The following is a 24,700-nucleotide window of genomic DNA, read 5'->3' as shown; positions in this document are numbered from 1 at the left end:
ACGTTGCCCGGCTTACTTTCGATAGATCATTGCTGTTCGAACAGTATCGAGTGTCCGAATGTGCGGGTAAATCGTAAGACCGCCGATAAATAAGTTACGATAGTTACGACTGGTTGTCATCCTTGAACATCCCACGGTGCTCGTCAGAAACTGCGATACTATAAAATGCTTGTTTTCCCACAGACTCTGTCCAAGAGCGCGGCCGCTGAAAGTTTGATCCTTGGAAGAATCGATGGACATCTGAGATCACTATTTCTTTCAGAACAGGTACGATATCAAGTAAAACAAGATCCTGGACACTTATTACAACTTGAAGAAAACTTAGAGAACTTACAATTCCTAAAGGATGCAAAGTGGGAACAATTGGAATTCAAGGACACTAAAAAAAAAACCTTAAAAATCCTCAGAGACGCCAATTACGTTTTCCAAAATCAAATATCCTAAAAGTTTCAAAAAGTTCTGAGTGATCCTGAGAATTCAAGGACTCCTGCAAACCATCTTTCAAAGGACTAAGTATCCTTGAGTGCAGTACATAAAGATTGTAGGAAAGCTTGCTTGAATATTTTTGTTTTGAGAAACTCTACAGCGCGCGTCACGCCATCAACCGTTCGAAGAATATACAGCGAAGGAGCGATCGCATAATCGCAATAATAAATCGCTTCACGCTATTAAGCTCGTTACAAAGGGCAACGATGCTCTAGAATCTGTCAACGGTGCAATTCGTTCGCGGGACGCCCATTTGCCAAATTTTATTAGCACACTTAACGGGCTGTGGAATTCTACAGCATCGCACGGATCAAAGGAGTTCCTAACATCGGGAATTTCGATTACATTATACAGTCTGCGTGTTCGCCAACCAGCTATTCACGGCATCCTGTTATTATCAAACTGTCGGTTACAACTGTGCATGTTTTTATATACTGCGGTTCGCAAACGAAATAAAACACTTGTGTTTTTGTTGAATACAACAGTTCTGCATGTTGAACCAAATGTAAACGTTAGAAGGTATGGAAAACAGGAGGCAAATATCATGTCATGATCGAGCTAAAATTTGTTCACAAGGCTTCAAAATGTTAAGTAGTGTTTGCAATAAAATTGTACTATAAACAATATCACAAATATCATTCTGAGCAATATCAGCGATAAGAGAACAAGATAAGCCTTCAATGTTGAACTAAGCGAAGCTCCGCGCCTGTGTCGCCACGCTTTCAGACCGACAAGTATTTTCGTTCACAATTTCTGTGACATTTAGCAGCAAAGCCATAAATTGACTATGTAATGTTCAACCACGTACGAATAGAACGTTGTAAAAATTTGTTCTCTTCGACATTAGTTACTATCACGTACATACGCAAGTACAGAGCTGTGCTAAATGGAAAGATTTCTTAGACGACAGGTCGCACTTATCCCCTTTAACATCAAGTTCAACTATCAAGTTTCTACTCACAAGAACCATTTTCAGCTCGGCGTCTGGTTTCCAGTTTCATGATCCCGACGCATCAATGAACGGCGGCTTCTGCCAATCGGTTAATTCGATGATACGCGTAACAGTGAGCAACAGTTTCTTGCAAAACGCGTTTCTATCTTTTGAAATTCACTTCGGACACTACTAACGCAGGAGCACTTTCACGAAAAATAATTCGAGGAAACTACGATCAGAAATATCAAGAGAATATCAACAAAGACAGTCTTCAAATTCTTACGGGCTACTTCTAATGCGGCCTGTTCGGTATACCCGAATATAAACAAATAATAAAACTGTTTCGATACGCCCAGTGATCCTTGAAATTGCTGCGGGCAATTCCTTGACGAGCGGTGACGAATACCCGGGAAAACTGTTCGCGCGCATGCCGCTTCGCGAGTCTGTGAACAATTGTTCTGATAAACGATTTCTATTGTCCCCGATTCGAGGAGACCGTTCCCTTCTCTTTCATATGGTCACTTGAGACACTCGGTCGGAAATCCGGAAAATACGAAAACTGTTGCGACGCGTGCCAAGCCTGACGGTCTAGTGGGTTTATCGTGCTTATCTGACCACGGCTGGTTGTGAAGTGTCCGCGATACTAAGGTCGAGAGAAAGGTACTTTAGGACTCAGACTTCCTTGGCTACGATTTTTATCGGCCAGTGTCTCACAACGTTATTTTCACCGGAAACCTGCCCCGGAAATCTTGGGAAACGTGTACGCGTCCGTACTACCGATTTCAACAGAGAAAAATATTGGAGCCTGTTTCTACAAATCCGCACACTGATAATGGCAGAATTACAGTAGAGAATACAACTAATATAGGTTAGTGGTAACGAGGACACCGAAGGGTGCGCTAAAAACGAACAGAATGAGGAAGATGATTTACCATTTTTGCGCCGAACTTGCGAAGTGTATTTTAGCTTATTTGCATAGATAACGCCATATCTAGTCTTTTGGCGTCACAATTTTGCCCCTCCCCCCTCCCCCTCTTCCCAAACTGTCATACGGTTTGAACGCGTCGCGTCATATCTGCACGACCGTGCCTAGAAAATTAATTGTTTCATTCACCCGTCTGTTTACTATCAAGGTTACCGAAAGCAAAACATTCATACTTCACCGATTGCCGCATAAGAATCACTGTAACGGGTCATTGCATCCGAGGTATAAAGCACGAACGCGTGCACAGGTTCATTTCCATGTGGAGCCTTGACTTTATTTTCCATGTCTAATGGCACCGGTTCCTTACGTAATTAAAAAGTATGGCTTCCTCGACCAATTTCACGCTCGGCGAATTTCCAGATAGAAATAATTCCGACAGTGAATTACTGGTTGTAGGTGGAAACGAACGTCCGTGTATTGTATTAAGTACGTTTGAATTCAAATGTTTCGGCGTAAACAGACGCGCGGCACAGCGTTTACGCAGGCACACAAATATCCCTAGCGAATAATTTCACGTTGAACGTTAGCTTCTATGTCGTCGATCATGAAAACTCGACACGTTGAATAAACGTGTGCGCGAATAAATAAATACCGAGTCAACGTGATGATAGCGCATAGGATTTATCGAGTGAATTTCTACCCCAGATCTTTCAAAATTAATCAAGTACGAATTTATACGCGTAACATATTGGGAACGTATTGAAATGACAATATTGACACGAGAAGAGCTCGTTCGTATCGGTCAATCTGCACGTTACGACAGTAATTGAGTCGATTGATATACAACCAACTTCCTTAAAATATCTCTAACGTATTAATTGATGCTGATGATTTAAGCGTAATGGAAAAGTACTTTCGCAACGCGCAGGACTAGATAAACTGTAACGGAAGTCGAACAATTAAACACGCATGTTAAAAATCGATATATCATCTGTTCCTTTTCCTGTTGGTATTGGTACCATAGGGATTCTTTACATATCTTTCAATGTTTCTTAACATTCTTTTGTCTAATTAAAACGTCATTTGTACTAATTGTCATTATTTATTTCAACAAGAACGTCGAAAATATCGAAACAACTAGGATAATCGCAACTAATTCAATGCCAGTGATATCAAAATGATACAGTAGTATAATAATGAAACCCACATGAATGGACACCAATAAAGTATTGCACCATATTGTTGCCATTTAATGCCATTTTAATGTAATTGACGATTTCTCTTCGACGTTTACTTTGAAGCAAGTTTTGTTCGCGTGGCAGGGTGCGAACCACTAGGGGAAGGTTAAAGCTTGCCGGTTGATAAATAGAAATGAGGGCTAACCTTAAATAAAGGCCACTTACTTGAGACGTTGCGGGCACTCGTAGAATCCTTTGCACTTGGTTGACGACCGTATCCTGCCGTGCGTTGTACTTCCTCGAAGAAATGAGTGCCGGCACTGGACGCCGATAATGTATCGTTCGCAACGGATCTGCATTCTTCGATGCAGCGGCAATCGGCGGTAACGATTGCATTGACCGTTTCCCTTCCCTGTGTTTCGAACACTAACCACTCCAAACAATGTTCTCGTTAACTGAATTCGAGGCGAACACGGCCGAATCACTCGCTACTTATCATCCTACGCCATGCCATGACCAGGCAGCGTCTCCGGCGGGAGATCGATCGAGGTAGAATGCGGGCAACTGTCAATATTCGCCAGATAAATTCGAGACCCCTCACTAGATGGCTCCGCTGGTACCGCGAAACCGGCGCGTAGTCCGGATCGAAGAATGTCGTGTAACTTTTGCTATAATTTTTCAATCACTGAAGACATTGAAATGAAATTTTCGCTGAAAAATAATACAAAAATAAACACTTTTAACAATAACTAATGTAATATGTCTCGTATTTATTTATTATTAATATTCTTTCTAAAACTAATCAGTATTATCTTCCTTATTTTATATCCTTTTGTGTATGTAATTTAAACGTGTGTTTTGTATATTTAATGTCTTACGAAGGGGCATAAACCGTAAATTAAGAAATCTTACATTTAACATTTCAAAATTTCAAATAATACACTAATGTGAAATACAAATTTTTTAATGAAAAATATATTTCAATGAAATTTATCGTAGATAAAAAAGAATAACGCTAAAATTAAACAATACTAATAACAAGTAGTATCAAGTGGGATCGATTTTTTTTAGCAAAATGTCATCAAATTCTTCAATCCGGATCACGCCGCATGGTGGCAAAAATACAATTCCTCCCCTCCACGAAACGGGCTCTTATAATAGAACCATAGATCTCTATGTGTATAAATAAATCAGGCGCTCCTGGGATCCTTGAAGTCGCCGAAACCACGGGACAATAAGGCCAGATAATAAAACCACTGAGCTTGGTACACAGTCATCATGCAGGCTTTGCAAGGCTATTGCTCGCGTAGAGGTTAGATTTTCAATTAATTGACAGGTGTTCAGGTAAATAGCAGGCGGTTCTCCGCGTATTCTCTTAACATCATGCAGAGGGTTAAGTGGTGGTAAACCGAGAAGCAATGTCACGCCACAGGTTTACTCACAAATTGGCGCGCATTTCGCGTTGTCCAATCCTACGCCGCATCGTTCCCAATGCATGCTGCATTCCGCGGAGGAGGAGGAACTCATCTCTGACGGAGTAAGTTACACCGGTCTTGTTCGCCGCGAAACACGATTGAATACGATCCACGGGATCGAAGTGATTTTTCGATTGATATCCACTCCCCTACGGTCGATCCGCGGAGACGATCGTGCAAGTGGTGGGGTGGTCGCGGCAGCACGCAGGCGACGATGTCGGGAACAGGAGCGGTGTTATTCTTTGGGCGCCGATCACCGCGGCGCATTCATTTTTAGTGAGGGATTGGCCGGGGAACTGGAACGCGAACACGGTCAACGCAAGAGACACCTGTTGCACCGTAGAGTAAGCCGGCTGCCGTAATACCACACGTTTCGAGACCAACCGCCCCGTCGTAATTTTGATTTGTTGAGTGAAACGACAGGTCCATTTGTTCGCGAAGCGGACACCGTGGTTTGTTTGCGAAGTGAAGTAACCCTCGCCGGTCTTGTCTCGAGTGAAAGAGGCAGCGCGAACAAGTTTGGGACCAGTCCCAATCGTATCGTCCTTGCGTTAGGTTGTGCATCACAGTCATTGTTTCCTTGTATCAAATTCATTCAATGCACAGTGCTCGTACGTATATCGTATCTGTTATTAAGTATTATTTAAACCAGGGATAACTAGTTACATCGTTATGCGGTTTTTATTTATATGTAATACATAGATTTGATCGTGTCTATGCGCGCGCATCGCGTACCAAATCGCTTCAATCTGTATCCATTTTTCACTGGGCTTGTGTGATTTATATTTGAAAAATAGTTGGTTTATTTTCGATATCTTGCAATCGGAGTCGATGATTTGAGACATTGAAATTTCGATACTTCGACGAAGTCACTAGTATGACAGATTGACACAATAACATTTTGCGTTATTGTCTGAAAGCAACAACAAAGCGCGATAATCTCACGAATACACGTAAAGGCGGTGTGTTATCAATATTTTTTGTCTCGATTGTATGCGATAATCATGCGTTCTAATTGTCTGTCAGCAGCAGACTTGGAAACGAGAACTGGAAAAGGAGAAGTTGCGCGCGGCACAGTCCAACGTTGTGCGTCGATTTAAACGCTGCGGAATAAAGGAGCGAGTAGCGACAAACAAGTGCCGCAAGTGCGGATAGGAATCGATAGATCGATTGAGTGTTCATGTGAACCGATAACACGCATCGGAAGTGGCCATGTCGAAGTCATTGAGGTTGGAGGACGACCAATTTTTCGCGTTGAAGAAGGTGAGCGTCATTTTAATCTCTTAACTATATGCATACTGTATAATTAAAAATAGATAGTCAATATAGTCAATAGCCAATTTAAAGCGGGAACATTTCGTATTCAATCAACATCATTTCAGGGCACTCCATATAGAAGTTGCAAAGTTGATTTGCGACGGAAATATAGCTCGACAGCGAAGTTAAAAAATTGTATTCACGAGTGCAGACAATGCCGCCTTCAGTACAATGTCTACTTTAGATACCGCGTAAAAGAATATGCTTAGCAACCGAAGTGGTCGATGTATTGAGGGGAGAGTTTCGAAGATGTTTGAGTTCTACTGAAAACAAATCAAATGGATAATCTATTGACTCAGCTAATGTGTTTATATAGCGACATATTTTCTTTTTCGGAGATTTTACCGATCACTAGATTAACTGACCGGCAGATGTAGCTAATTGCAGATATCATTCCAAGAACCATGCTACTTAATATCTCCGTTCTTTTTCTGCATTAACATGCGGAACAAGCTCCATTTATCTTGGAATTCAGCGTTCAAGAATACGGATGATTTGCGATTATCTCTTCACATGTAAATTCCGTGGCTTCGAGAAACAGTCAGCACAAGATCGCGTTACGTGTCAATCGTTTAAAAACATTTCGCACCTGATTTGAATAAGTCTCATAAACAATCATGTCGTAAACAATCCGTTAATAGAAAATAACGACGTTTACTCATATTCTTGAAAATCGTCCTTGCTACGTCGAGGTCTCGGCAATGAAGAAACGCCTTTGAGGCTAGCGAAAATTCATTTGTGTTCGAGAGATGAGTAAACTGAGCGGGGAACGAATCAGAAGTGGCAGACGTCATTGTTGCATTATAAATCTAAAACAAACAGCATGGAAGATTCCGATTTACGTCAGTTTAATAAAAAAAAATGCAGAGGATTCTCACGAGGAATGGGAGATGAACTTTTCCGATTGTCCTTTACAATCGAGATAACGTTAGAGCGTTCGTATAAAAGTGAATCGCAATTTTACAAATGTCACAAGCCGTTTGATAGGACGAGCACTTAGCGCATTAGCTGTCGTTTCCGGGAAAGCGAATTGGAAGCGTCGAGCAGGATTTTTGCAAAAACAGCACCTGTAATTTCTGCATTAACAACCGTATTCCCACCTCACTTGTATCAATGCTATTTTATCGCAGTCGACGGATTTTTGTTCTCTTTCGGCGAGGAATCGGTTGTCGGCTGTAACGCCGATAAATCGACTATCTTGTGTAAGCGGTGTGTACGTATTAATTACGCGCTCGTTTGTCTACTACTATTTTAGTTAAATCGTGATTACAGTTTCTCTTTAATGATCGGTTAGAGAGGAGGCCTGAAAGACTTTGACCATCTTTCCCAGGCGGCCGCGAACGATGATCCCACAGGCGGCGGGATTTTTAAACAGCTTTCGTTGCGGGGAACCGTGTGATTACCCGGAAGATTTCTCCCGTTGATAATCACTTTATCATCACGTCGGAACACCTTTCGTCGCGGTGATTTCTTCCTAGTAACGAACATCCGGCCCCGGTTCAAGCGAGCCCGCGCTTTTTGCTGGCACGCGATAGACAAGTTGATTTTCTACGATGTTTTTTTTCTTGGCCGACGATCGAAAGGGAACGGTTTCTGGGAGTAAAACGGCACTTTCTTTACCCTGTTACACTACCACACGGGAGACCGCTGAAGATTAACCGCGGTCGTTGGCACACATCGTAGATTTCGAATGGCAGCCGGCCGATGAGCATACGGATCGCGAGGATCTACGCTCTACAGTGTAGATCAGCGTTCTTCAAACTTTTCACCAGACGCCACAACTATTATAACCTATATAGAAAAAAGCCGCTGCACAACTATTTCGTTTTCGATATCCATAATCATTAAAAATGAGGGAGTTAGTTTTAGTAATATGTGCGAACATGCGTTGCGCAAGATACATCTTTCATTTTGCGTTTTTGTAAATTCATTAGCAATTTAAGAATGTTGATTTTATGTTAATGAAAGTACAGTATTATGGAGAAAGTGCCAAGATGATATACGTAATTACCCTACATGCTAGCCATTTGCACGAAACAGTTGCCTTTACTAAACGGCTTTGTAAAAATCGTAAAATATTTTCGATTTTCCTCTCCTCTTATTTTGCTAATTCTTTTGTCGGTCACGAAGAATGGAATAATTCAAAAATATGACCGAGCTAATCGAGCAGCCTGCTCCACTTCAGAAACTAGGAGGAAAACATCGCTCAGAGGAACGAAGATCTGATAACTTTCTGGGCGAAAAAGTGATTTAAAGATCACAGTGTATCATTTGTGCAGCGATCATTCGATGTGTCTTAATCGGAGATTATAATTTGCTTAACAGGCAATCGAACGTTTCCAAACGACAATATCATGTTCCACGAAAAAAAAAACGATCGTGACGCGATATCTAACATGCAGAGTTTTTGGTTTACTTAGCGCAGCGAAGAGTTCAGAAGTTCCTAAGAATACTATTAACCTCTCTGAATAAAGAACGATGACTAAATTCCGAATTGGGTCAGCGATTAATCCATTGACCTCCGCACGCATTTTCTGCTTCGATATCATTCCTCCTAATTGTCATCAGTTCCATTCACGCAATTATCTATTCGCACCACCGAGCAATTTTTCCCCGATTTCGATCATTTTATCAGTCATCAGCGATCGTGGTAAATATTACTTCATCGCTGCAATGATGCATATGTAGATCTTGTATACATAGTTTCGTTAAGTATAATGTTTTAAATGGACATTCCAAGGAATCGTTTTGTTTCCCTAGGTTTCTCTAACGATCCGCGGAATAAGGGCACCGCGGAACCGTGCGTCTAGTAATTACTGCAATTACCGTGAGTTCTGCGACGAGTCCGCGAGAAGACACAAGCCGGTCATGTCCGGCGCAACATCGCGCCGATTTTTAAAGAAATAGAACCGGTTCGGTCGACGTATGAGGCAATCACTGCGCATGCCGCACGATCTTCTCACCTTTGCGTTTTCCACTCGGTTTCTTTTGTATCGCTGGGTCGTTTTTCCTGCCAATTTTTTCCTAGTCTGATTCACGCAAAACGATCTTGCGAAAGAATCAACTAATGATTCAGTGTTATTTTCTCCGCTGTTTCTCCTCGCCTCTCATTTTTCCCCTGCCCAATAATCGCGGACACGGTATTCACGCATCGCGGTACAACAGTAGACCATGCGTTTCGGGCGTCCGCAACCGGATCAGCGTGACCTGACGGAAAATTCGCGTGAAAGTAAACGCAGGTGGTTTTGTAAACGTCGCGAAATCCGTGTTTTTCTTTCGAATCGTTGGGCCGACGCTGAAGAACGGTTTGGCCTCAGCGTTAGCGCCGGCAAAGAAGCGTTGCAGGCCTCCCGTGTTTGCGAATTGTGCAACGTGGGAAACATCGCACCCGAATCACGTCTGTAACTGTACCGTCATCGCTCGGGCGCAAGCAACTATGTAAAGTGTTCTTACGATGCACTACGAACACCACGGTTGCGAGCGTTTGCATCAGTTGTTGGTACAGAGGGAAATGTTAAACATAGCAATTAGACAAAGTCTGCGAAACACGCTTGCGGTCTATTGGTCTAGCTAGACAGCGGATCTTTATACAAAATAAGAATCTTTCTCGGCGATTATGTAAAATCAGAAGTTATATAAAAAAAGACGAACTTTTTCTTTTAAATGATGACAATACAGTGAAAGTAAGAGCGTCTTTAAATTCCTCTTGTGTCTTCGCCGATCTGTGTTTCGTTTATCCATTTTTCCTATAAATCCGCAGTCTAGGTATCCATAAAAGAATTCAGGGTCCTTCCAAGCTGTCTCTAAAAACAGCATTCTGAGAATTACTCACAAATGTTAGCTCGACTGGATTCAAGTACGAGTAGATTATACTTGACGTACTCTTCCTTAAGATTCGATCATCTTTGACCAACGAACAATGAAGCTCACCCGATGCAAATTCGTTTTCCAACGGTTTGACACCGAGTGCAAGAACGTCACGTATTTTTAATACCTACGTTGCATAATGGCAATAAAATCACAGGAAGGATACAATAAATAACTTAAATACGAACAATCAACGATGAGTTGCATTCATCGTCCCTGTTCGTGTGACCTAAAGAATAACAGAATATTGCCCCCGGCAAAATATTCAAAATGACTCATACCTTTTTATCACGCACGAAATAACAAAACTGTCTATCTCTAAAAATCGCGAATTTCATATTGCATGATGAAACATTCGAACGTGTACGTGTAAGTAAATTGTATAAGTTATTTTATAACTCGGTCAGAATTAGTTTAGCAATGCATGTTATCCCAATACATATATATAACTGATTAGTTTGGATAATAGAGTTCTACTGCACTATTTCTAACGATGAAGACAGTTATACAGACATTGCCAAAAATGTTCTGAACTCTGATATTGCCTTTTTGTGCATTATAAAATCAAACATACAGCGGATTTTTATGTAGACTTTGTTACCGAGGTTCTACTCAACTCTAATTCTCCTTCTGAACTCTAATGACTCTTTTTGTACGCTATGAAAAGAAACATTTATTCGAATAATAGATAATAATAAACAATGGACTTGTTCGCTTGAATAACTTTTGCCAGTAATGCGAATTTTCGGTTTCAGCTTAGGCGGTCGGTGGAAGACATTTTGCAGCCGCATCACGACGATTACTTTCTAGTGCGCTGGTTACGAGGTACGACCGCTTAACATTCATTCATCGCAATAGTTTATACAATTGCCCAATAAGGAGCACGCGTTAAACGCGTGGCCGATCATCGAGAATCGTTCGCCGTTGCATTTTCCCTCGCTGATCTGCTTTCGTCGTTTCTCGTTGCGGATCCGTTATCGCGTTTTTGTTATCAAAAAAAAATGCAACAATGACCGGATTACATCGTGGGAGCGACCGATTGATACGAGCGTTGTCCGTCGACCAGTTGCTCAGCGACACATAATTAATCAGAGGAGCCGTGGAACCGATATCCTTTCGAATCTGAATACTTAGCGGATGTCGACCGTGCTTAAGGTTTGATACCCGCCGAATAAAAAGACATCTGAACACGTTACGTAACAGTGCGCAATGTTTTCGCGATCTACACTGCCGGCCAAAAGTGCATCGAGTCATTTGTGCGTTTCCTGCTGCAACTGAACTGCACTGAATTATAGTTACTTTTATGACGTTGTTTTGTGAGTACGGCAGTACCTCGATGACCAAACTAATCAGGGAAACGTGGGGATGATAGAACTCAGTTAATGGGTTAGATTGAATATTCGGATGGTCGAGATGCTGCTGTATTGAGTTCGATAATAACGACTATTATTAGACTGCGGATCCTATGCATTTATGACAAAAATAGGCAATTAAAATTGAAAATGATGAAAATATTAAAAGAACTGAAGGATATCTACGTATCATTTTCAACTCGCTTAAATTATTAAAGAAAGGAAGAAATTTCTACCTGACTCGTTTTTCTTGTAATTGTCGAAGATAATTTTCATAAAGATCTGCATAAAGATCTGCAGTCTAATTATTATAGAGACAACAGAAGAGACCCGGTCTCGAAAGAGTAATTAATAGATCGCGAATTTAAATGCGTCAAATATAAGGTCGTGAAAAATGAGGGTAAAAAATGAACGAAGCAAGCGCAAATCGGATGGATAATGATTGCAGACACGTTACGTAAAGTCGAAGAACCTGTATGGCAGAAATAAACCCACTTTACTGCTCGTAATCGTTTCGATTCCATAATCCGAAGCGTAATTGATCCACATGTTGCCGTTCGATGTATTTATCTCCATTGACATCTAATAGGACAACTTCGATAGAAAATGAAAGGTGTTCTAGACTGAATGAGGAACTGTTCGCTGATTAGCCGTCATTGAATCGAGAAAAAAAGCAGCCTTTCCTCTCATTATGGAAGGATTTCGTATGCAAATCGAACGGACGATAGCTTATCGATTTTATCGGGTGATCCGCCGCGATTATATTTTAATTAAAGCTCTTTTGTTTGAATTAATATGTCCCTGTAAACAAATAGATGGATCGATTTTTATGAAAATCAATTTGTTTCAGCTCGGAAATGGGACGTCGCCGCCGCGGAGAAGATGCTACGGGACGTAAGTATGCTTGCCGAATGCACGATCCTCTCGTCTCCATGCTTTGTTTCATAATAATCGCGCATGAAAGCAGTGTCTATTATGTATTCGGTTAAACGGCGAGGCAAACCACCGATTCGGTACAATGGGCTTCGCTTTCGAAAAAATCTTGGGCAATCCCCCGATAGAGAAGCGCTTAGCATGCGACGCGCGGCGTTCGATCTACAGGACAAACACAAAAATTCGATGCGTAAGATCTAAGAAGTCTCTAAAAATGTAGTTCGTAAAATTTCCAAACTTCAACTTGAAGCTTAATGCAAGAAATCAATGCATTTCTTGAATCACGTTTCTCTGGCACTACCTTCGATCTATCTTTAAACTATCTTTTAATTGGATTTTTATAAGTTGACTTCAATACGGACAGAATCTCAAAAACGAGTAAATAATTTTATGAAAACGATTATTTGAGTAAACACGTTTTACATTTTCCTCTATGATCGTCTCGACTTTTCAAGAATTAACAAGAAATTGACAAACAAATTGTTCGAACAAAAGTGTCTCACTCATTATGAGACAACAAATCGGAAAAATAAAATTGATAGAAAACTTCTTATTTCAAACTTTCGGTTCATTAATTGACAGATCTTCTAGAAAAAAGTTCTAGATCGAAAATTAATTACTTCATGGAGATATTAATTTTGTCCTAAACTATAGCATTGACCACGGTGCAACGCAACGAATGCGGTTTCGTTTCTCAAATAAGTTGCGTAATCTCATCACCTAAGAACCGAGCCAGTCGAAGTCACAAGAACTAACAAAAACAACGAAAAGTCGAAATGATACTTCAGTCTGAGTACTTCCTGGTTTTACAATTTCTTTGGTAGGTAGTAGTTTTCCTCGCGCGAAAAAGCGATCGATTATGAGCAGCTATAATTAAGCATATTCTGCTCGATCTGCAAGATACGCGGAGCTGTTCTGGAGCTAATAATTTGCGTATAGGTATCACCGAAAGTGAAGGCCGATGCAGAAATGTGGCAACAGCATAGAACTTTCATGAAAGGCTGCGTGTTTTCTTAGCCAAGGATCCTTGTCTCGGAACGTACGAATACAGGCATAATTGCTGAGGAGTTGCATGTCCGAAGCGTTAGACTATTACGTTGATCAGTCATCAGGCTTTCCCGCCGCGCTTCGTGGATACAAGCGACCGAGAAAGTCCTGTGGAACACGTTTCTTGTCCCGGTATCGGTCGTTCTTTGAAATTTCGCTAGGACTACCGGTGGGTCGGCGGCAAGATCAGTCGTGAAACACTCGATTCCGTAACCAGGACCTAAACACGAGAATAGAGACGCTTGACACGTCGATCCAGCGATCACAAAAATTCTGTGAAGTGCAAGCAATTCATCGAATAAAACGAAAATTTTGTATAAAAATTCAACGACACGTTACCTACGAAAACTCGATACCTGCACTCTTCATTCTTCAAAATTCATATCTAAATAAATCAACATGCAATGCTATCTATTATACGAAACAATCAAGATTCGATCTAGCAGGTTAATTAAGTAAGTTATTATCATTATGTTATGCACTATAACTTCAATGCTTCAAAAATTGATTTGACTGTGGAGATGTTAACTATGAAGTTTTGCATGTGTGTGACGATGATAACGAACGTTGGACAATCTTTACGACGAAACACAGTCGACAAGTCAATGTAAAATGTAAAAATTGATGAATGGAATTCAATTTGATCTTATCACGAGCAACTTCACGCGCTTGCCTCGACGCATATTGAATAATGATCAGCATGAATATCAATCGCATGGCCTCGATAACGTTAAATGTATTTTCATTTTCATTCTAAACGAAACCAACAAAACAAAAGTGAAACGAAGTCGGAAATTGAGTTCTAGCGAAAATTGTTGGATTGTTTATTTTGTTTCTGGCAACGGAAAAAGAAATTTGGCGGCAGTGTCGTAATTGACTGTCAAATCAGCGAAACAACGTGTTTTTCACAGTCGTGAAAGGCTGCAGATCGTAAAAACAGATGCTGTAGACAGCATTCAATTTACATCGTGGCTCGAAAAGCCATGGAGAGAGTAAACCGAATTGTTTAGGTTGCAAACGTTGCAGCGGCTTATTGTTTGTCAATTACCGAGCTTACTTTCGGCTCGAGGCGACGAGACCATCCAGCTGTTGAAAAATGGAAATTATGCTCTTCCGGTGAAGAACGAAGTTTCTCTAGAAATATATTGGACCTTTGTGTTTCTTAACAAACCGACTCGTTGTTTCGCAATGTTTAAACGTCTAATAGCCTGTCCCAACTTTTTCGATCGTTAACGTTACGCAACTGTGTACAGTTTTTAGAACCCTGCGATCACTTTCATCGTGAAAATTGAAACAATCCAGCAGGCAGCTAGAAACGCAGGAATCAAATGGATTGCGGAACAGAAAATCCGATACTCTCGGTAGCCGTTCCACTAATGCTACCGAGTATCGTATCCTGAGTTCGCCAATTTCGATGATTCACGAACCGTAGAAAGAATATGGGGGATTTCGACCAGACCGGCCACGCGAAACGATCGTTGACAATAACACTTTCTTGACCGACAGAATCCCGGATATTGCAAAGCAATCTGTTGCAACCGCGTTCCCCTTCTCTTCGAAACGCACCGCGAGCATTAAATTTCACAACCTGATGAATTATCTTTCCTGATCTCACTAGATACGAATTATCTAACAAAATACGCTCTTGTACATGAGAAATAAACAATGGTCTTAAACTTAGACTAATTGGTTGTGTGCACTTCATTGAAGATTTGCGAGTATGTTACAGATCTTTAATCATTTTCTATGCAACAGTCTATAGAGTGGCGAAGACAGTGGGATGTGGAGAAATTGTCAGAGTGGGATCCACCGCAGATTCTGAAGGACTATCTGCCGCATGGTTGCACTGGTTTTGACAAAGATGGTGCACCAGGTACCATTCAAAACTATTAATATAATTAGACTGTGGATATTTATGCAAATATGATTCTATTGAGTATTAGATTGAGCTTCAAGTAGAAATTTCATAAAATCCTTAGTCTTCTGATAAAAAATAATGCACGAAGAATATATTCGGAACGTTGAAATTTACAGTGATTGTTGTATATTTTGATGCGCTTGACTTGTACGGAATATTGCACGTGATCACGCGAAGGGACATGATCAAAGTCACCATCAAATATTTGGAGGAATATCTGAAACTATGTCAGGAGCAGATGCAGAAGCATGGGCCCGCAGCCGGAAAAGTGGTCGTCATCTTCGATATGCAGGGATTCAATTTGAGGCAATACCTCTGGCGACCAGGTGAAACCATAATCAACCACACTATCAAGCATTTCTTAAAACCTTTCGAATCACAGTTACGAAACAGGTATTTCTGGATACGGTATCTTTCTGCGGTCTACAAAAATTGAACTATAAAAGTCCACGAAATAATTATATAAGATAAGAAACGATATTTTCTACGAAATCATGATCGCTCGAGGAATTACCTAATACTAGGGTTCCATAGTCATATTAATAATCCTTTCACGTTTTTTTTTTTTAAAGTACATTCAACTCTGTAATGCCAAGATAAATATAAAGTTATGTAAGATCATCAATTACCTGGATAAGACCAAATTCAAAGCTCCTTAAATATTTCTATTCTCGGAAGTAGATAATCACAAGAAAGGCAATAATTACAGTTAATAACTTGTACGCTTTTTGCTTTTCAGCTGGAGAAGTGGTCATCACATTATTGCAAATGTATGAAGCCAATTATCCAGAGATATTGAAGACCTGTTATATCATCAACGGTGTGTATTATTGGGATCCAATTTACTAAGCAAATGTTCGACCTTGTATCAATGCTGAATGGATGCAGATGTTAGTTCCATTTTGCTTGTAGCTCCCAAAGTATTCGCGTTCGCATTCTCGGTGGCGAAGAAATTCATGAACGAATACACTCTATCGAAAATTCAGATATTCAAAGCTGACCCTCCGAAATGGCAAGCGGCGATATTCAGCAATATCGGGAGAGACCAAGTGCCAGCCTTCTTCGGGGGCACGCTGAAGGATCCAGACGGCAATCCGAAGCTCGGTACAAAGGTGCAACAATTTACCAAATTTTCATGAAGCTAGTGTGTCTACTAAAAATGAATTGACAATGGTTTGAACTTTCTTCAGATTTGTTTGGGTGGTAAAGTGCCAAAAGACATGTACGTGAACAATATAGAGAAAGATAGGCAGACTGACTATACAACAGTGACGATACGGAAAGGTGGGAAACTGGAGCTTGACATGCATGCATCAGAAATGGGATCCTTGCTAAGGTATTCTAAAATTAACAACAGAGAATTAATAGGAAACATTCGTACAATTTGTACGGTTGAAGTGAAGAAAGTTCTTAAAATTGAAAATCGTCTATTTCTAGCTGGGAATTTCGATCCGATGATCACGACATTAAATTTGGTATCCTGAAGAAGGACACTAATGGGTCGAAGAAGGAAATTGTACCAATTCGACGAGTAGCTGCTCATCAGTTAGAGGAGATTGGAATCCTCACGTGTGAAGTACCTGCCACCTGTAGGTTTATTTTCTTCTAATTAATCAATGTATAGGTAATTGTGGTAATAATGGATCGGTGATTGTGTCTGTTTCAGATTCCGTTGTTTTCGATAACAGTTATAGTCTTCTCAGGAATAAGAAAATTCATTATTCCGTACGGGTGATACCGCCGACGGAATCACAAGAAGTAACACAGGCTTCATGATCAATTGAAATCAGGAACGAATAATTTAAAGAACATTCCCTAAAGAATTGTTAGTACATGATAAAAAACAATGGACTAACAATTTCACTTTTTTAAAATAATACTATTATTTAAGTAGCAAAATATATGTTTCTGTTATACAAGAAAATTTTACAAATTTTATATAAATAACTTATTTGCTCATTCTTTAAGACTACTTTTTGTATGTATTGTTCCCTTCCATTTTGCAATTGTATTAAAGGCTTACTTTTTTCATTTTTATTGGTTGTAAATGCTATTATACTGTAAATGTAGAGTGCCTATACATGCATTATTATCAAGTTTATACTATTTATATAAAAGAGGATAGGAAATTCTATCAAGGATTTGTAACAATAAAAAAAAACATTTTCAACTTTAGATGTGGTATCTATCTTTGGGAACTTACATGAATGCTTTCCTTGAACTTCATTAATGCAGCAAGGCGGTAGTATTGTTTAGTCATCTGTATCAGTAAGCAACATTTCAATAAGGTCTGCTTCCAAACACTGGTCACCCTCTAGACGTTTTTGCGTGCCCCATCTTTCTAGTGTTGGTAATACTTTTAATTTTGTAGTAGAATTTGTTCGGAATGGACAATTCATGTCTTTCCAGCTGAAATGAAAATAGTATTCTATTTCATTTACTTGTATTTGTTTAATTGACAAACATCATGTATTTAAATAACACTATGACTTACAATGTTCGATCTCCAACTTCTACAGTAACTAAATGTATAGTCTCTAAAGCTGTTTTGAATCCTTCTTCTATGAAAGGTGCCGCTATAACAAAAATAAAATATATTGTACTATTGATATACACAAAAAGCAATTTAACAGAAGTACTTAATTTAAGAAGATTTATTATTTTTTATCGCATTTAGGTTACGTAAATATGAAACAAACAAGTGTATTTCAATAATGATACCTTCAACGCAGTCGGAACACCAACTTTTCCCATCAGGAAGTTTCGTACCACTATAAAGCACATAAACCTGTTCAGAAGGTTTGAATTTTTCCATAAATACGAAAAAGTTTTCGTATCCTTGCACACTGTGACGCACAACCATTTTCCGTTTTTTCTTTTTCTTGTTGATAGTGCAGTTTCAAACCTGATTTCTCGTTCTTGTATAAAAGCTTCTTATCAGCGTTAAAATATCGATAGCCTTCTTGTATGTAAGGTATTTTCGGTTGATAATAACCCTGTTGATAAGAGAACACTTTAAGAATTTATCGAGCTCCGTGTAATTGATACCGGCTCGATCGCTACACCGTTGACATTAAATTTAAAATTTTTTTTAGTAAAAATAAATACGACCTTACACATACCTTTTACATTAACACATGATATTTTAAATGTTTGGTGGTGATTTTTATTGCATTTTAAAACAAGACACACATTAAAATGGCATTCACAGTGGCAAAGGTTAAAGAGTTAGGATACTGTTGAATTTTTTACGATAATTTTTATCTTTGCTTGAACGCTGATTTAAATCCTCGAAAATGAAATACAAAAAGGTCAAACTTTGAAAGCAATCAAATCTTCGAACAGAACTGGAAGTGACTGGAAACATATATGAATTATAGTACATGATAATTGACCTAAAAATTTGAAAGTATTTTTCTATTAATAACATTTTTCAAATCAGTTCTACTTACAAGATTTCTCCAGTTCTGTTTATCCAATTGCTTTAAAATTTGAGAGTTAACTTTGTTTTGATATTACTAATTTCTATAGGGAAACCTACTTTTTTTTATCTTTCACAGTATCCTAACCCCTTAAAATAAATCCCTGAATCTTCTTGCAATCAAAACATACAAAGTCGTTATTTTATTTTTATCATAATAGGACCTTGGACGAAGGAAATCAATTTCTATTTAAATGCTTCTCGACTACGTAAATTACTCTATATAAAAATTAATTTACGTAGCCGTTCTTAATACCAACACAATTGTGCGCATTAATCAGCATTAACATCATCAGTTTCGGCGAACGATTGAACGAGTTCTAGTGAATAATTTCAACGACGTCAGAGTTATTGTCATTTTTTTCATTAGTGCAGCTATTAGAAATGAGATTAAGATTATGTACTATACATGTAGTTTCAAACCTGACTAAAAAGAATATTAACACTTCTAAGCAGATTTGAATCCAGGCAAGATATGTTCGAGTTTTGGGTTATGCCATTCTTGCTGCGAATAGTGCGACAATGAACTTGCATTTCGTTCTTGAGATGTATGTATACATATATGGAGGTATGCAATTCAAATGAACCGCGGAATCGAGACATAAGCTGCAACTTGGCAATAGCGCTTGGTTGTTCCGTGGTTGTCAATTCTTCGTTGATTTTCGATTGGCGGAGACAGCGTACCCTCCCACTCCGATGACCTCGCGATGACGATAGTGTACGACCAATCAGAGTGTACACGAGGCGAGGGTGTTTGGTATGCCCTGGGACGGGGCAGCTTGTTCGCAGTAATTCAAGGTTTTGACCGTGCAACAATATTGTCGTGGTCAATCATTTGAAAAGAAATCGCTCGGCTTCGAGTTGGTCGCGAGATCTAAATACTCGGTTCGAAACAAACTGCGCGTAGAATGGCCGCGGTTTTCGATATCGAGTTGCACGATGCTGATACAGTAAATAGGGACGAGTCCGACGACGATGTTATCGAGATCGGCGAGGTAATTCACCATCTGCACGCGATATTACCGCACCACTCTCTCTGACATGCTTTATCGTTTTCTCTTCTGTTTCTTGTTCGTTCCTTAACATTCGTTCTTCGTTTTCTCCTTTTTCACGTAGGAAGAGTATGACGCGAATCCAAACATGAACGAGATCACCGAGTGAGTAAGCCTTTTCCGTGTTGGCGTACGGGCGGCTGCCCGTGTCCAGTCTCGAGCTAATGACAATTTTCCATTTGCCAGATCGGAAGGCGTCGAGAAGGTTCCCATATCCGAACAGAATGTTAACCGTGGCAGAGAAAGGGCTGGTCCCGAGGATTTCGAACTGTGTAAAGTTATCGGGAAGGGTGGTTATGGCAAGGTCTTTCAAGTGCGTAAAGTAACGGGTAATGACAGTGGCACGATCTTCGCGATGAAGGTAGGCGAGACACGACGATTTCTTTATCTTTCTCCTTTATTCTTGATTGATTCTTCATTGACTGTTGCTAGATCTGATACAATATTTTGGCTGGTTATTAGCTTTTCGAAAATGTTATTTTCATGTTTTGATCGGAATTATATAATTTCTTTGTCTGCCTTTGTTTCATTGCACATTGTTGCGAGCAATTGCAATCTTTTTATTAATTGTTGGTCCAAGCATGCAGCGTTATTGATTTCCTATTTTTTCCGGATTTTGATAAATAAAACGGATATATTAAATGTAAAGCATAGTCATTTGACATTGTGACCATGTGCAGTTTTCTCTTACCTGTCATTCCTAATATTCAAACATTTTTTAGACATAATTATTGGATATTATACATTGTTATTGTGTGATTGAAAGTAAAATGATCTACCATATAATTTAACATACATTTTGATTTCTATTGTATGGCTCCATTGTGTTTTTCTGAATCACCATAGATGAACTTATTTTAAATGTAGGTTTTACGTAAGGCTTCTATTATAAGGAACCAGAAAGATACGGCCCACACCAAGGCTGAAAGAAATATCCTGGAAGCTGTAAAGGTAGATTTAAAGTTCATAATAGTTTTCATTAATCAGACGAGATGTGTGATGTATAGCCGTCTGATTATTCATATTATTTCAATTTTAAAATATAAAGTAAAAGTAGTGAGAAATAGAAAAACACTCAAATGTATGTATATTTATATCTGGCAGCATCCTTTCATCGTAGACCTTATGTATGCTTTTCAAACTGGTGGGAAATTATATTTGATCTTGGAGTATATGTGTGGTGGTGAATTGTTTCGACATTTAAATGATGAAGGCATTTTTCTTGAAGAAACTGCTTGGTAGGTGAAACTGAAATAGAGTCGTTTGTAGAACTATGATTTTCATTTTATGTTCACAACTATGACAGAAACTCAATATACATTTTATTTGTGCAGTTTTTACTTGTCGGAAATAATATTGGCACTACAACATCTACATCTACAAGGAATAATTTATAGGTATCCATATACTACATACACATTTAATTCTGTTCCCACAATTAGATCACTAATGTATTATTAACAAACTTTCAGAGATTTAAAGCCAGAAAATATTTTATTGGATGCTGAGGGACATATAAAATTGACCGATTTTGGTTTGTGTAAGGAACATATACAAGATGGCACCGTTACACACACATTTTGCGGTACCATAGAATACATGTAAGCATAATTTATTTAACTCAACTATAGTCATAATTCTGTAATGAACTAGCTAATAGATATAAAAAATTAAAGGGCTCCAGAAATCTTAACGAGAAGTGGTCATGGAAAAGCAGTAGATTGGTGGAGCCTTGGAACTTTAATGTATGATATGCTCACAGGTTCAGTAAGTATTCTAAATTATACATATTTATGTATTAGATGGAGATCTGAATAAGCTTCATGCTCCTTTCATGAACTCAATCTTATCTACAATATGGTAAATTAGATTATAATCTGTTATATATTTTCTATTATCATTAAACTCATGTATATTGTGTGACTTTTGGTCAAGCACTTGTTGCAATTATATCAGAAGCTTTTTGAATTTTTAGCCACCATTTACATCTGACAATAGAAAGAAAACAATTGAGAAAATTCTACGTGGAAAATTGAATCTTCCACAGTACCTAACACCTGATTCTAGAGACCTAATCCGGAAGCTGCTGAAGGTTGATTTTTCAAACTTATTATTTCATCATTTATCGAATTAAAATTTAATCGTGTATATAATTTCTGTAGAGACAAGTTGCCCAGAGATTGGGATCTGGTTCATCAGATGCTGAACAAATAAAAAATCATCAGTTTTTCAAGCATATCAGTTGGCATGACGTCATTTCCCGAAAATTGGAACCGCCGTTTAGACCAACATTAGCGAGCGAGGATGATGTGTCACAATTTGATAAAAAGTTCACAACTTCTGCGCCAATAGACTCGCCGGCAGAATACACGTTAAGTGAATCAGCAAATAGAGTATTTCAAGTACGTGTTCTTGTTTTTTGTTTTTATTTTGCGATCAAGTGATAATGGCAAATTTATTTCGTAAATTACAACAAAAATTGAATCGCTTTCAGGGATTCACATATGTAGCACCAAGTATATTGGAGGATATGTATTCGCAGCCGCGAGTAATAAATGCTAGAAGTCCACGTAGAGGTAATATGCGTGGATTTTCACCAAGAACAACACATTTTCATTTACATAATACACACGTACAAACTCATAGGTGAGTAACTTTTTGTCTGGTATTATATCATTACGCTTTACAGATAGGTTAATGTGTTGATACATTCACCTTTGCACATGAAACAATGACAATCCTAATCATTTGTAGACACAATGGTGTTGGACACGGAAATATGGAAGATACAGAAATGATTGAGATAGGCTAACTGCCACTTGTACTATAGTGGAAAATGCTTAGCATTTGGGCCTAACTGCTGGATATCTATGACCAAATCCTTGTGTCTCAGGGAGGGATTTTATAAAAATATAGATGGAGTAGCAAAAGGATAGGTCCAATATCCGGTACTTCGTTGGATATTCAGCAGTTAAAATTTAGCTAATTTTTTTTTTTAATCAAATTTAATTATAACAAAGGTACTAATTAAGATTATGCTTTAAGAACAGCGACGTAGCAGTTATTTGGTAGCATGTAAAAATGTATGTATATGCATAAATATGTATATTTGTAGATATATGTATTTATTTATATACATATCTGTAACAGAAAAATTCAGAAAATAATTAATCAGGAAAGGATGATTTTATTTACTTATTTGTCGTTAGTTACAATGTGCTGAACGTTCTAACGGGATCCATTTATTCGCATACATTTATAGTCGAAATACTGCACACGTTTCACATTGTCCTGTTAATACGTGTAATGATCTATTGTTTTTTGTAAATACTGATCTGTAGGTTGGTTGGATGTTCATGTATAGATACACAAGCGTCATTCATGTTAAGTGCAACAGACTGAAAAATTCCAGCACTTTTAGAGACTTGAAAAATTACCACTGTTGAGACAAATTTGAAATTCAACCATCTTGTAACACTTGTATATTGAGAGAAGAAAAAAATGCAAAGAAAAGAACGAAAAAAAACTGTACACGGCAAATGTAATTTAATCGCGGTGTATGTGATTGCTTAAATGTGATTCATTGAAAATGGACAAAAGACAAATAGACTTAATAACAAAGTTTCACAGCTGCCACTACCGCTCCGCCGCTCAAAATTCCATATCCGGTCGTTCATTCGAAAAAGAGAGAAGAAAAACAAGGAATTCTATTGTCAGCAGTAATAACGTTTCCATGGCAATAATATGAAAACAATAACGTGTCTACGTGGATAGTCATAGACAGTGTTTATGTAATACTGCAATGGAATTGCATTTGTACAATTGAAAGTTCCTACGAAGCGTGAGTTAAAAATGCAGCATGCTCTGATCTTCAAGCATACAAATATTTTTTTGTAGAAGCCTTGTTTATCCATATATACGTGTACAAAAAAAGAACCACCTTTATTTAACCGTTTACGCCTTGAAGAAAAAGAAGAAGATAAGACAAACAGCTTTGTTGTGATTTTGTGTAATTAACAGAAAAAATATTTAGTGTGAAACTAGTTACCATGGTAACAATGTTACTGCGAAACGTTGACTCTGCGACGAGACGAGGGTATAGTTCATATTTAACACTCGTGTTCACATGTTGTTCAGTGTGTCATCATACTATCGCAATTTATTTAAATAATATCTATTCGTTACATATATTTGTACATTATTAAACACTAATATATATATATATATATTTATATATATAAATATAATATATATATATATATATATATATATATATATATATATATATAATAAAAATACAACATATATATATATAGAAGAAAAATACAACATATATATATGTTGTATTTTTCTTCTTATATATATATTGATTCGTACACATACGATAAATAGTCAAAGATAAAATAGTGTAAAGAATAAGCGTTCAGGGTGACTGTTCACCGCTCACCGAAACAAAAAAGAAACTTTAAACTACCCAAGTGTTCACAGGCCATATTAGCCGACATATTACAATTTTAACTATATACAGCGAAAATATCATGGTCGAAATATTCGATCCAATAAATAAGTTTCTCGTTGCGGTTGACCACCGACCATTGAGAATTATCTCCTTTCTTTCTGTCTTGTTATAAATTTGATGAACCGCATTTCGACTGTGCACAAGTAACACAATGGGTGCAGTACACGCTGTGTTCGAAAGTCTGTGATTATTATTTTATTTTGAATTATCTAGCCA

General features: G+C 38.4%; 4 protein-coding genes across 12 annotated transcripts in view; 2 read left to right on the top strand and 2 right to left on the bottom strand.

The window, feature by feature from the left end:
- LOC117223189 (calcium release-activated calcium channel protein orai) overlaps nt 1-17,771 on the bottom strand; it is a 28,362-nt gene extending 10,591 nt beyond the window's left edge. Inside the window, exon 1 of one of the 3 annotated variants that reach the window (XM_033475362.2) lies at nt 17,636-17,771. Coding sequence is in view for 1 of the 3 variants with exons in the window: in XM_033475359.2 (XP_033331250.1) it covers nt 1,448-1,487 (40 nt within the window). In the remaining 2 variants the exon portion in view is untranslated. Of the gene's footprint in view, nt 1-1,447; nt 2,284-3,748; nt 4,088-17,635 lie in introns of those variants that run through there. The other 2 variants (XM_033475364.2, XM_033475359.2) reach the window with 2 other exon arrangements.
- Nucleotides 5,075-17,394, top strand: LOC117223187 (SEC14-like protein 2). 4 transcript variants are annotated; one of them, XM_033475358.2, is made up of 11 exons: nt 5,075-5,342; nt 6,028-6,261; nt 10,938-11,007; nt 12,385-12,428; nt 15,270-15,387; nt 15,549-15,758; nt 16,172-16,252; nt 16,345-16,544; nt 16,623-16,768; nt 16,870-17,021; nt 17,099-17,394. In XM_033475358.2, exons 2-11 carry the CDS (start codon nt 6,211-6,213, stop codon nt 17,206-17,208), a joined length of 1,182 nt encoding a protein of 393 aa, XP_033331249.1. In that variant the 5' UTR covers nt 5,075-5,342; nt 6,028-6,210; the 3' UTR covers nt 17,209-17,394. The 4 variants fall into 4 exon arrangements, with proteins under 4 accessions (XP_033331249.1, XP_033331248.1, XP_033331247.1 ...); XM_033475357.2 differs by having other exon boundaries at nt 6,025-6,261; XM_033475356.2 differs by having other exon boundaries at nt 5,075-5,609.
- LOC117223190 (thioredoxin domain-containing protein 17) lies at nt 17,596-19,468 on the bottom strand. 4 transcript variants are annotated; one of them, XM_033475365.2, is made up of 5 exons: nt 18,885-19,148; nt 18,555-18,789; nt 18,154-18,428; nt 17,927-18,008; nt 17,596-17,841 (listed from the first exon to the last, which is right to left on the bottom strand). In XM_033475365.2, exons 3-5 carry the CDS (start codon nt 18,293-18,295, stop codon nt 17,685-17,687), a joined length of 381 nt encoding a protein of 126 aa, XP_033331256.1. In that variant the 5' UTR covers nt 18,296-18,428; nt 18,555-18,789; nt 18,885-19,148; the 3' UTR covers nt 17,596-17,684. The 4 variants fall into 4 exon arrangements, with proteins under 4 accessions (XP_033331256.1, XP_033331258.1, XP_033331257.1 ...); XM_033475367.2 differs by lacking the exons at nt 18,555-18,789; nt 18,885-19,148 and adding an exon at nt 19,337-19,468; XM_033475366.2 differs by having other exon boundaries at nt 18,555-19,148.
- A 189-nt stretch (nt 19,469-19,657) lies between these two features.
- Nucleotides 19,658-24,189, top strand: LOC117223186 (ribosomal protein S6 kinase beta-1). The gene is made up of 12 exons (XM_033475354.2): nt 19,658-19,908; nt 20,030-20,070; nt 20,152-20,326; nt 20,833-20,916; nt 21,070-21,203; nt 21,300-21,362; nt 21,438-21,566; nt 21,642-21,732; nt 21,941-22,057; nt 22,128-22,367; nt 22,460-22,611; nt 22,720-24,189. Exons 1-12 carry the CDS (start codon nt 19,822-19,824, stop codon nt 22,775-22,777), a joined length of 1,371 nt encoding a protein of 456 aa, XP_033331245.1. The 5' UTR covers nt 19,658-19,821; the 3' UTR covers nt 22,778-24,189.
- The last annotated feature ends 511 nt before the right edge of the window (nt 24,190-24,700 follow it).

Source organism: Megalopta genalis, chromosome 1 (assembly GCF_051020955.1).
Source record: "Megalopta genalis isolate 19385.01 chromosome 1, iyMegGena1_principal, whole genome shotgun sequence".
Taxonomy (NCBI): Eukaryota; Metazoa; Arthropoda; class Insecta; order Hymenoptera; family Halictidae; genus Megalopta; species Megalopta genalis.
The sequence above is the reverse complement of the archived record's forward strand: the minus strand, read 5'-3'. Positions and strand labels throughout refer to the sequence as shown.